The sequence below is a fragment of the Lepisosteus oculatus genome, chromosome 9 (assembly GCF_040954835.1).
Source record: "Lepisosteus oculatus isolate fLepOcu1 chromosome 9, fLepOcu1.hap2, whole genome shotgun sequence".
Classification (NCBI taxonomy): domain Eukaryota; kingdom Metazoa; phylum Chordata; class Actinopteri; order Semionotiformes; family Lepisosteidae; genus Lepisosteus; species Lepisosteus oculatus.
In genome coordinates, this window is record NC_090704.1 from 19,114,364 (window position 1) to 19,126,642 (window position 12,279).

The following is a 12,279-nucleotide window of genomic DNA, read 5'->3' on the forward strand; positions in this document are numbered from 1 at the left end:
ATATTCTATTACGTTTGTTGTCTTTATGCATGATTTTGGTTTTGTATCACTAAATTGTACCTCTGCTTTTGATTCAATTCAGATCAGGAGAAGAGTTCTTCATTTCTCAACAAGTTATAACAGTTCTTCCCCATCACATGGAATTCCGCTTACTGTGAACGCTAAAGACTCAATCAGTCCAGCTTTATCTAATTCTGCCATAGTTTTCAATTATCAGGTGTTTTCTTCACTGAGCCAGCTCACACAGCATCATGGGATCTCCCCTAATTTAAGAATTAACACCAAAGAGATATTAGGAGAACAAGGCACTCGAAACAATGAGGTGTTTTAGTGATTTATTGTTTTCCAGGATTTTTCCAAAGACATTTGTGTCTAAAACCCTTTTGGTTGAGAAATGACTACCTGGCCAAGTTAAGGAAGCAGAAGTGACATTAAGAAGCAGAAGGAATTAAAGGGTGGGCACAGCACCATTGTGTTGTCAGGAGGTTAATGGATATCATAGGCAGTGAGGTTGAATTTCCCAATAATAAAGATAGTGGTTATTGATGGCAGATGCAGACGGTCACGAAATTCCACCTTCAGATTGTGAGGACCCTCCACCACAAACATATCTCTCTTCACTCTCACTTTTAACTAAAGAGAGAAAGAAAAAAATGAATCAGTCAGCAGCTCATTACGAAGGAAATTATTTGCTTATAAATAAAGTGATAAATAGTTGAAGGCCAAATAACTAAAACTTGAAATGTACAGAAATAAAATAAGGAATTCTAAACTGTATACAGAAATAAAAGTGAACAGATAATCTGAACTTTAGTTCTAAGTTAAACAGCGCTCTCTCAGTATTTAAAATTATATGTATGATTTTATAGTAGATTACGGTGCCTGCTGGAATGAAACATCGGTACGACGTTGAACCCAGATCTATTAACAATGTGCCTATTGGATTACATTTTCTGATGAGGGTAAAGATAATTTATCAGTTCCCAACTAAACTCCTTGCAGTGAAATGTTGCAAAATGTATTATTTTAGTACTTGTATTAGTATTCTAAGTGGTGTCATTTTCAAAATCCTTTTGTTTATGTTCACTGTGTGAATATAAATATAAATGCAGTAAAAAGCAGTGCCTTTTCAATACACCATACGATGTTTCATTCCATGTATTTTTCCATACAATTTGCAAAACCTGTGCATTCTTTTTACATCACAGCAAGCACCTTTTGTGTTATTTTGCTTCACTTCTGCTTTTGTCGTGAGATACCACGACTAGACTAGAAATTGTGCCGCAACAGACCTGTCTAAGGTTAATCCAGCCTCATGCCAACAGGCCAACATGCAATTTAAGGAGTTGTATTTGAAATATAAAGGATATCCCATGCAAGGCAGCATGGTGGTGTAGTGGTTATCATTTCTGCCTCACAGTGCTGGGGCCCTGGGTTTCTTCCCAGAGTCCCACTAGTAGGGTTCAAGGAAAATTGGCCCTGTTGTGAGTATAGGTCTGTGTTTGTTTCTGTGTGTTCCCTGTGATGGACTTGCATCCCATTCAAGGTGTATTCTGTCTCGCACCCATTTCTTGCCATAATAGGCTCAAGCTCCTTGCGACCCTGAATTGGATGAAGTGGTTAGAAAATGGGTGAATGGATATCTCATGCCTTAATTAAAATGCATGTGTAATAGAAGAATCCATTTGCATAACTCAACAACGTATTTTTTTTACTTTGTAACACAAATTGCAATGGAAACTTAAAACTCACTGAACTCAACAGGTGCAGCTGTACAGTATGTATACTGATGGAAATAGAAACACAACATTTTCTGAAATGAGAATACTAGTTATAGCTTACTGTATGTACTTTCACAAAAAGGACTCAATTTGTTTTAAGCCCTCTGACCAGCAATACAGCTTGTGCAGTGAGGCATTGCAACTTGCCAGTCACACGAAAGCTCGTTAGGTGCACTTTTACCCAACGAGGTGTAACAATGCCTGATCAAGACATCTTTAAAAAGGTTTTAATTCAAAGCTTACTGTAGGTCACTGCAAGAAAAAGGCCACACTTAGTCAGTTTTCTGTGCATTCCATAATGCCTCGAATGTCACCAGAAACAAGGGAGAGGGCCATTGGCATGCTGCAGGCAGGCATGTCATGTGCCGGCGTTGCCAGCCACTATGGAGTAAGCCGCCCCAATGTGTCCCAATTGCAGAGAAGGTGTCAACTTAGAGCAAGGCCAGAGGCACTTTTCTCACACCTCCTAGATGTCACACACGACTGGTTTGGGCCAGACAGAGGCTGCCATGAACTCATCAGCAGTGGCATCAGGTCCTCTTCATGGATGAGTCACTCTTTAGCCTGTTCCACACAGACAGTAGGGCCAGAGTGTGGAAGAGGGGAATTGCTGCGTTTCTTTTTTCCATGAGTATATATATGGATAATGCCTTTTCTATATGAAGACCCCTACTTTCCAAGAAATCGGAGAAAAAGTGCAATAAATCTTTCAATGTATATTTAATGTTGGCTCTAAACAGCCTAAACTGAACTATATTGTATTTTTTAGGTGGATTCAGATTCCATTGATGGAAGTAAATTCCATACTAATTGCTATTCTGGTACTTGAAGAAAGTATTTATTGTAGCCCACATTGCAATATTCCTTTCTTCACCTTTCTAATTTCCTTTTTTAACTATGCTTTGTTGTAACCTTTTCTTTAAGTGGTTTCTTTAAGTCTCTGCTTGTTAAATTATATTGAGACAAGAAAAGGTTTAATTAAAAAAATCATAAACCATAAATCAGAAAATTCTGGACACATTTACACAAACCCTACAAAAACATCTCCATTGCACGTAGATGAAGTATACCAAATAATATTCTTTTAGAAACAGATATAAACTAAACCTTTGAATTTGCACTACTGCACAACTAATATATGCAGTAATTGTGCTTAATAAACATTTTAGAATTTTAGAATTTTTTTTCAGGCAACCTACATACTTATAGCACATTTTCTCGGGTAGGATGGCCACATCTGGGCCTGTCACCACCTGTCTATAGAGACAGGGTGATATCAAAGCGGGCTTGCCTGGGTTAGAGGAGAGAGGAGGGAAACACCTCAAACATGGGCTTCACTGACTTCAGTGAGATAAAGAGAGACACTGGTGATAAGAGAACCTGACTTATAGTATCTCTATCTCTTACCTCTGTGACAGTTCCTTTCTTGAAAGGGAAGGCCTTTTCAATCTGCTCTGCTTGCCAGCTCCCCTTGGACATTGAATTGACGACAATTACACCACCATCGTCTTGGAAACGGGGATTGAAGTGCAGTGCAATGTTCTCTGAATCACTCCCCAGGTTAACACTGAATCTGAGGATAAAATTAGTGCAGATCAATAACATTGTATCTGTCAGTATATTACTCCCTATTCCCAATTCCTAAGATACGTCTTCACTTTCCCTCCTCTTTCACTATAGCTCTGCCTTTGAGCCTCTTCAGTATTCAATAACTGATGATCTCTAGGTGTGAAAAACTGTTAATATCTTACTGAAATTTAGTAACAATCCTTAAGCTGCCATTTAATATTGCTCGGCAGGACTGGGGAAATCACTGAGTTTTATACCCAGAACTGAAAGAAACAGGATGGCAAGAATTTTAATAGAAAGTTACTAATGTGAGTTTCAGGCTACATTTTAACTTGTATTATGATTATTGATCTAATCTAATTCTCTCAGTGCAGGATTGGTATCATTATACACTATTTAATATAAAATAGAATCAGCAGTTACTTAATGTTATATCCACCCATTTTTGTATTCACTAATTTTAAAAAAGTGTGTTTTCAGGCAAGCACCTTCACTAGTTGAGACACTTGAGAGTTGCTTTCAGGATATTCTTAAAAAGGAACTAAAGGTGTTTTATGAATGTGTGCAATCTGCACTCTGTTGTGAAGTATCAGAGATATCCCTTTCTCCCTCAGAGCTCTAGGTACTTAATTAAACAAACATGAATCAGTAACATACGCGTCAGCATCTGGAGCTATCTTCCCCTCAATTCTGATGACGGTGCCTTCTTTAACGACTGCATTTGTCACCGAAAACACCTGTCAAGATATCACACACAGCAAGTGGTCTACATCAAGATTTTAAGTCTGTGTAATTATTCATCCTTCTAATGCACATTTGTATATACAGTATGAAGAATGAGCTTTAAACATAGGCAATTTTTGCATAAAAAGTAATGATGGAAATATTGTTTTCAGTTTATTCATTTTCACTTCATCTATTTTCCTTTTGTTTGTAATACCGAAACTTTTTTGTGACTTGGGCTTCAAGGCTGCCCTAATTGTATAATTAATCTTATAAAATGTAAAGTATCCTAAAGGGTTATGTTCAAATTTTTACCCCAAATGAGACCCTGTGTTTTTTAACCAGATATACAAGATAGAAAATCAAATATTTTTTAAATTAGACATAAACTTATCTAGGTATTCTGTTATCCCCCAGCATTATAAAATGTGTACAAGACAAATTGATTCCTTTGAAGAAGAACATAATAAAAGAAGCAAATGAGAGGAGATCATTCAGCCTATCTTGGTCACTTAGTAAATTAATTACTTAACTGAACTAAAACTTCATCTAACTATGTCTTAAACTTGCCCAGAGTTTTGGTCTCATGTCAATAATTGCATTGGGAATCCTATTCCAGACAATCATACAGTAACTCTCAGTGTAAAGAAGAACAGTGAAGCATACACAGCTATCTAAATGATTTTGTCTCTCAGTAACTTCTATTTTTCACTACTATTTTTGCATCATCTACAAATTTACCTGGTTTACTAATTTAATCTACATAATTATAGATCATTGCACACCTATACCCAAACTGAAGTTGAACCCCAGAAGTTGAATCCAGGCTAGCTGCATGTTTCTGCAATAACAGAAATATTTTCATGCCCATGTGAGGAAATGGTCACAGCTGAATCAGTAAATCAGCACAGAGTTACTGCCCTTTTTTAAACTCTTTGAAATATTGGAATAACACAAGCACTTTTTCTCTACATGATGAAATATTAGTAGAAGAATATATATATATAAAATATATAATTATATATATATACATTTTAACTATACACAGTGACTACAATGTTGAAGTAACCATTAAATGTCATGTTCAGACACATCTGTGAAATTCTGTATTTTAAAGAACCCTGGTTTTATTTAGCAGGGACACATATATTTGAACACCAATCTCAAAGAGTTTTACAGTATTAGGGATTGATCAGGCAGTAAAGAACTGTCGTTTATTATGAAACAGATGTACTATAAAAATTTTAAATATTGCTCATCTTACCGACATTTTGCTGTAATGGATTAAAAAGGCGACTAAGCAGGAATCCTCTAGTGGAGAAAGAGAGATTTGGTGATTATTCATATAACAATAATAAGGCGAAAAATACAGGATTTACAGACCCTTATTTGTGCAAATTAAAAAGTCTATCTTTACTGTGGTAAATCAAGATAACATTGCATTAACTCAGGAAGCCAGAAATAATAATAACTTGTTTTATGTAGCCCTTTAAAGGTGGATTCTCAAAAAGCTTTAGAGAATGACAACAAAAAAAACAATCAATTGTTACAAATAGGGGGTTACAAAAATAGTGATATCAATATTCATAACCCCCAACTTGTAAGTGATTTCTCCAGAATATACCCGAGTGGTAAGTATAAGTAGAGGCAGGAGAATTCTTGGTTCTCTGGCACATCTTTGGTGAAAAGAGTAATACATTGGGCACACTTAGTTAAACAGATGTTCATTAACAATATCAATACAAGCACTACACTACACACTACATCAACAGATAACAAACAAGGTACTATATTTATACTGTAGTATATGCAGACAAGGCATTACAGAGGCCTAACATCATAATCACCTAGAAAACCCCAGACTGCTACTGAGTATTAAACTCTTAAATAATACCCACAGAGGCCAAAATAAATGATAAGCTGCCTTCTAAATAATAATAATGGACACTCCACTCAAAACACTTCACAGACCAATGGGAAATTTGACCAAGATGCCAGTGTCATGCTCGTAAACCCCTCCTCTTAAGGACGCTTCATCCCTTCCTCGTATTGTACTGATCTCCTACACCTGCCTCCGGTTCTAACCCACCGTGCTATATAAGCCAGAGTTCCTGCCAACCTAGGCTCAGCTTTGGAATATGGATGCCCGGAAGCCCGCCTATCAGCGAGTCCAGGAGCGACTCTACGGCACAGTCTTCATCATGGCGTCCTGACCTTCTGGATTAGGGAACGTGTGGTCCCGTGACCCCCCTTTTATTTCCCCGACCCTGCGCCGGATCCCGCTCCGGCTTTTAACTCTGTTTGTCTGTGTCTGGATGGATTTCCCAATTATGGACATTGGAACATTCATGGAATTCGCCTCTGACTCCCTTGGACTGTTTGCCTCAGACACACAAACAACCCCCTATTGTTCCAAATCAGACTCCAGCCTTTTCCAATTCCTGCAAACGCTGTTGCATTAACTAATAAACCAATCAGATCTTTCCTTCATCACCGCACCCACTACATCCCAGAATGCTTAAGCCCTCAACACCTTCACCTCAACGCTCAGTATTGGTTTTTCACCAAGTGGAGCTCCTCATCTCTGTTCCGAGATTAATTGGCTTCTGAACCTCTGGCTTCCTGACCAGCGCAGCTGTCTTTGACCACGACTCTTGAACTGCACTCAACTACACTCAAATTTTGTTTCTAACTCCCCTTGCTTTCTTGAGATCTATTAGTCACCACATAGGGTCCTATTATTCATCTGGTTAAGTGCCATAACGGTACTGGCCAGTGTGATATGGCAAGAGCATATATAATAAATACACTGAGCAGGTTGCACACTATAAAAACAGTTAAACCGTGAACTTATTAACAGTTAAATAAGTTAACAATTTATATTATTATATTTAACTTATTTTGTTAAAGTTAAATATAATACATATTTTGTTAACTTATTTTGTACATTTTTTTGCTTCTGAATTTTCATAAAGAGTTAAGAAATGGTTTTGTAATACAGTAAGTACATGTCTATCTGCAAGAGAGAAATGCTCTCACAGTCCTACCATCAGTTAGCCTTATTGAGTAACCAGTTCTTCCAAGGGACAGATGTCCTGGGCGGGCAATTGACATCCCACTGGCCATTTAAACCAGTTTTCAGACAATAAAGCCTGGATGCCCAGAGAAAACACAACATGTGGCCACTGTAATTTAAGACAGATAGAGTCTGGGTGGTACTATGTGCTGCTATTTGGTAACTATCATTACCAAATAGACAATAGAGAGATATTACCAAAATGTTGGATCCAGGATGAGTAAAATGGTAGGTTTATTTAAACATATGGTGACGTGGAGTGCCGAAAAGCTTTGTTGAAAAGAAATTCTAAGGTTAACCCTGAAGCAGAATCACATTTAGTGTTAAAGAAAGGTTTTGTCATGCTTTTGCATTAACAAGAATCCTCATATAGGATAAATATTTTTCAGCTTTTACTACTCATCAGACACTATTTACTGTAGTAGGCACTCAATAACTTGCTAAAAGATGTGCTACTTATATTTGATTTTCCTCTAGAAAAATGACTATGATAGGGCATCACATGTTGCAGGCAGCTGGCCAGTACTGTAAGGTCCTTTAGAAGAAGATAAATCAAGAATTGTGTTTGGCTTAGCAGGTAAACCGTTTCATGCTCAGATTAAGGAAGGAGATGGTCTGCTAAAAAGCATTAATTTCCAGAACTCTTGAAGACAGTATGATGGCAGTTGAGGACTGTCAATACTTCTTTGGGCAAGCCATACACAACTACTGTAAAAGAAAGTTTGGAAGGATTTCAAACTATAAGCTGTCACACTCTTCACTAAACTCTTCAAGAATAGCATTGAATTTGATCATTGCGAGAATGTCACTATTCTGTCTTCTATCTTTTAGTCTCTCTTTTCACTTCAGTATAATGATCCTCTTCATCACAATGTTAAAAAATATTGAGATAAAAAAGAAAAAAACTGACAATGAATTAAAGTTGTGAAAATGAAAGCCTGTTTATTTAAGACTTCTGCAATTTCAAGGGCTAACAGTCACTATAGTACATGCTTTTGACCGTATCCCATCTGGTGCACTTTACAACAGTCTACAGAAAAATATGAAAATGTGGGCAATTCAATACAAGACCCATGCAAATTACTATCACTGTAATTTTTCAGAACATAGCAGGTATCACAGGTAAATAAAAGTAACTCACTATCATAATATTAAGAATTAATACAGCATTCTTTCTACAATATATTGCTGCCAACGGTGTTTCTGCCAAAGTATTAGCTCATGAATTCTGTTGTGAATACTTTTGCAATCAGTATACAGTATGTTAGTTTTGGATATTTTTTTGCAGTTTTTGCTGACGTATACTTATATAAAACATAATCACTTTTAAAAAAGTAGTATACAGTAGATGCAATGTTCATGCAAAGTACCATCATCATCATTTTTATCACTTTATTAAAATTTAGATACTATGGGTAAATAAAAGTAAATCACTACTATGACTATAAAACTAAAATAATTAGCTTTTACATACAGTAGCAACTAGCAATTTACTATGGAATACAGGTCTCTGCATCATGTTTAATTCACAGTATACCTGTCTCTTTTGTTGGATTGCTGTATTATACAATATCCCGATATGATGTACCATGAAAGGCACCAAATCAAATAAATAATATTATGTTTACCTCAATGAACCAGGAGAGTTAAACTGTCAGATGCTTATTGTTAAGAACTTCTGCAATATATGGAATTTTCTGGTGTCACATAATAATATAACCAGAATTATGATATCTTTATATAGTCATTTTAATAATGTCTAATCTCTTTATTTTATTTTAAAAAGATCACCATCAAAATATAATAATATAATACACTTGAAGACTTGAATATAGTTTAATCATTCTGTCTTTCCTTACATCGTCAAACCAAAACCCAGCAGGACACCAGGCAGGAAGCCTAACAACCAAGTCCCCCCAGTGAAAAGGCAGCAGTCACCTCAGGGATCAGGCCCCCACACGAGTCAATTGCAAGAGAGAGGTTACTTACTATAATTAACATTAATGCTTTTACCTATGAGAAGAATCACTCACAGTTCTGAGCTCCTGAAAGCTTCTTCCAAATGTGGTTCCAGGTCCCTCAAGTGGTTGTTCAGGTACTTCTGTTTCTACATTATTTATACAGTGCTGGAACTCTGGATCCCAATACTTTTTCTACCTTTTTTGGTAACATCTGTGATTATTGGCTGAACTTTGTGCTTCCAGCCCCACCCAATTTCTTCATGCCACAACCTCTCCTGTCATCCCTTAATTTCTCTTGTAAAGCAGTTGTGACTAATTTATTATTGAATTACAAGGGGAACTGGTTAACAGTACATTATCTTAATGTAGTTCAGGTGGGTAGCTGCGTCAGCATGCGAAGGCTGCAAAGGGACATGCTGAACATTCCATGCAGAAAAGAGAAGAAGAAAACACAACGTTTCGGTTGTGGAGCCTTCTTCGAGTGTGTACATCATCTTAATGTACAACTTCTGATGGGCAGAATGAAAGAACATGCGAAATGATACAAATGGGAGACGGAAATTCATTCCATCTATCCATTTGGTAGATAACTGATCTCATCCCGCTGTTTTTTGAAGGAATCCAGAATACCAGTTTCAACAACATGGCTTAATAGCTTATTCCATCCTCCCATAAATTTTAGGATAAAGAAGTGTCTCCTGTTTTTAGTTATAAATATACTTCCCTCTAGAAATCTGTTGGGTTGACTCTGTCAATGCCTTTGAGGATTAGGAATATTTGTATCAAACAGCACTGTAATATTGCCTGTTCAAGACAAAAAACATTCATTTACTTCAGCCTGTCAGTGTAGGATTTTCCCTTAAATTGTTTAGTTAACTGGTTTTCTCCTCTGGACTCATTCCAGAGCAGCAATAAAATTTCTATAATACGGTAACCAATAGTCTACAGAATTTTCTGTGAGGCCATTGAAGTGTGTTATACAATTTTATCATGCCATTCTTGATATCAATTCTGTGCTTTCAATTACAGTATACTGTATATCTTAACATATAATTTACTTTCCCATATTGTCTGAAATATGCCAGTAACTTGTCACCATACCGTAAATATCTCAGTTTTGAATAGGTAGCCTCTTCTCAGTGCTTCCCATTGTGTATTTATAGTTTACATTTTACCAACTTAATGCAAAAACCTATTTGATTTCCATTTGCTACTTCTACAGTGTTTGCTCATCATCCTAATATGATATTAACTGAAAACTTTAACAGTTTAACTCTGGACCTTTGATCATTCGTATAAATTAAAAAGTTCAGTTTTCCTTGTATGAATCCCTAATACTGATTGTGGTACACCACTAATTACTTCACACCAATCAGTATTCACTCCTTAGGTGCAATCTCTACTTTCCTTAACTCTATGTACAGTAAGCTAATGTACAGGTAATTTAAATCCTGTTACATCTTCTGAAATCTGGTATTATGAAAATACAGTATACAAAGCACTTCTACTTTTGCAATAAGCTGGCAAAGATCATTGTTTGACATAATTTGGTGGCAAGGGTATAATACTTATAATTATTGGGTTAATTTCTTGAGAGGTTCTTAGTACAGTATTAATAATAGTGTGTCATAAATAATACTTGAATACTACAATTCTCAAGAGTAGGTCTTGCAGAATAGATGTCTAAAGAGAAAACTGAGACAAACTCTGAAAAAATAAAAATTGACCACAGCCTGGAGGGGGAGAGTGTCACAGACCAGGGAAAGCAGGAGTCCCAGAGACATGTGCCAGCATGACAGAAATAAACACAGACCAGTCTGGCTGAGTTGTATTCAAACAGGCCAAAGATACTTTCTACCCCAGATTCATCGGCAGGATTCCTGCCTTCGCACGGATACTCTCACGCATTAAATTTATAATACTGTGACAAGATGAGAAATCAACTTTAAATAACCATTTCCTTCACTCAAAGAGTAGTGAATACCTGGAACAGACTTCCCCAATGGCACTTTTAAGATATGCTGCCAGGTGGCCAATACCAGAATTCTGGGAACTTTTAGGACACGTCTGGACAAAATATGAATCTAATTTAGCTTCTAAGAGGGCAAGATGGTACAAATGGTCTCATTTCATTTGTGTCTGTCCTTATGTCACTTAATATAAATTAGTACTGTCATTTGTTTGCTTTTTGTGTCCTAATTAAATGTAAATGTCCTGAAAATGTTTGTATAAAACCTGTGATGTCCTATTGTGCCCGTTCTGCTACTCTTTCTATTAAAGCATTTGACAGTACTAGTGTCAACTTGTCATGCCTAAAGATCTACTTTTGAATTTGAATATTTAGGTTTAAGGCATGGTTATTTAAATATCTAAGAAACAGATTAAAAACAAATGGGCCTCTTTAGTGCATGTGTTTTATCCTTGAGTAGACGGCAGTGTTTGGATTCACTTTGTTAAGTCAGCACTGACAGTACTGTTGAGTCAGAATTGTAATGTTACAGGACGTAAAAATTTTAATTTTAATGGTCACAGAGATGCTGAAATGATCTTTTAAGAGTTTTAAGGAAGAAATTTTACAAGATATTGGAAAATGTATTTTTACTCATTGTCATTTGAAAAATACTCATTATTCAACAGATAATCCAAAAATCTGCAATATACTGTATATGACTAAAATGTGTTCAGTTAATGAGACAAGTACAAAATAAAATAGCAATGATCAGGTTTTCTCATTAAATGTGTGCAGAGGCTCTTTAAGAGCTAAACAATTCACAACAAAGAAATTGAAGACTTCGAATGAGACTTCACCCTTGCAGAATAGGTGACTGTGGTGAAGTACCCCAAACTGAGACAAAACTTTTGTAGAATAAAAACAGACATTTTCTGATTTCCCACACTCTCACACATTAAAATACACCTGAAGAAGGCTCCACGGCTGAAATGTTGTGTTTTCTTTCCTCTCTTTTCAGCCTGGAATAAACCTATTACTTGTTCCTTTGCAGCCTATGCATGCTGACGCAGCTACCCACCTGAACTACTTCAACCTACATCTGCTGCAACCCACCATGACTTCCTCCAAATCTTTTTCTAGATCTTTTCATCATTCCTTCTCTTCCTCCCTGGGTCACTTGCCCCCCTCTCTTACTAAACCAGCATTCTGTCTCTTTGC

At 36.5% G+C, this 12,279-nt stretch overlaps 1 protein-coding gene across 2 annotated transcripts; it reads right to left on the reverse strand.

Moving 5' to 3' along the window:
• Positions 1 to 321: 321 nt before the first annotated feature.
• LOC138241199 (galectin-1-like) lies at positions 322 to 9,245 on the reverse strand. 2 transcript variants are annotated; one of them, XM_069194245.1, is made up of 5 exons: positions 9,183 to 9,245; positions 5,338 to 5,384; positions 4,008 to 4,087; positions 3,189 to 3,354; positions 322 to 633 (listed from the first exon to the last, which is right to left on the reverse strand). In XM_069194245.1, exons 2-5 carry the CDS (start codon positions 5,341 to 5,343, stop codon positions 487 to 489), a joined length of 399 nt encoding a protein of 132 aa, XP_069050346.1. In that variant the 5' UTR covers positions 5,344 to 5,384; positions 9,183 to 9,245; the 3' UTR covers positions 322 to 486. The 2 variants fall into 2 exon arrangements, with proteins under 2 accessions (XP_069050346.1, XP_069050347.1); XM_069194246.1 differs by having other exon boundaries at positions 5,338 to 5,382; positions 9,163 to 9,228.
• Between the last annotated feature and the right edge of the window lie 3,034 nt (positions 9,246 to 12,279).

What these genes read in the sequence shown, in the direction of transcription:
- LOC138241199 (XM_069194245.1), bottom strand. An exon ending in ATAGCTCCAGATGCTGACGC is followed by an intron (nt 3,355 to 4,007) that starts GTATGTTACTGA and finishes TTTTATCCTCAG; the next exon opens with ATTCAGTGTTAACCTGGGGA. An exon ending in AGAAAGGAACTGTCACAGAG is followed by an intron (nt 634 to 3,188) that starts GTAAGAGATAGA and finishes TTCTCTCTTTAG; the next exon opens with TTAAAAGTGAGAGTGAAGAG.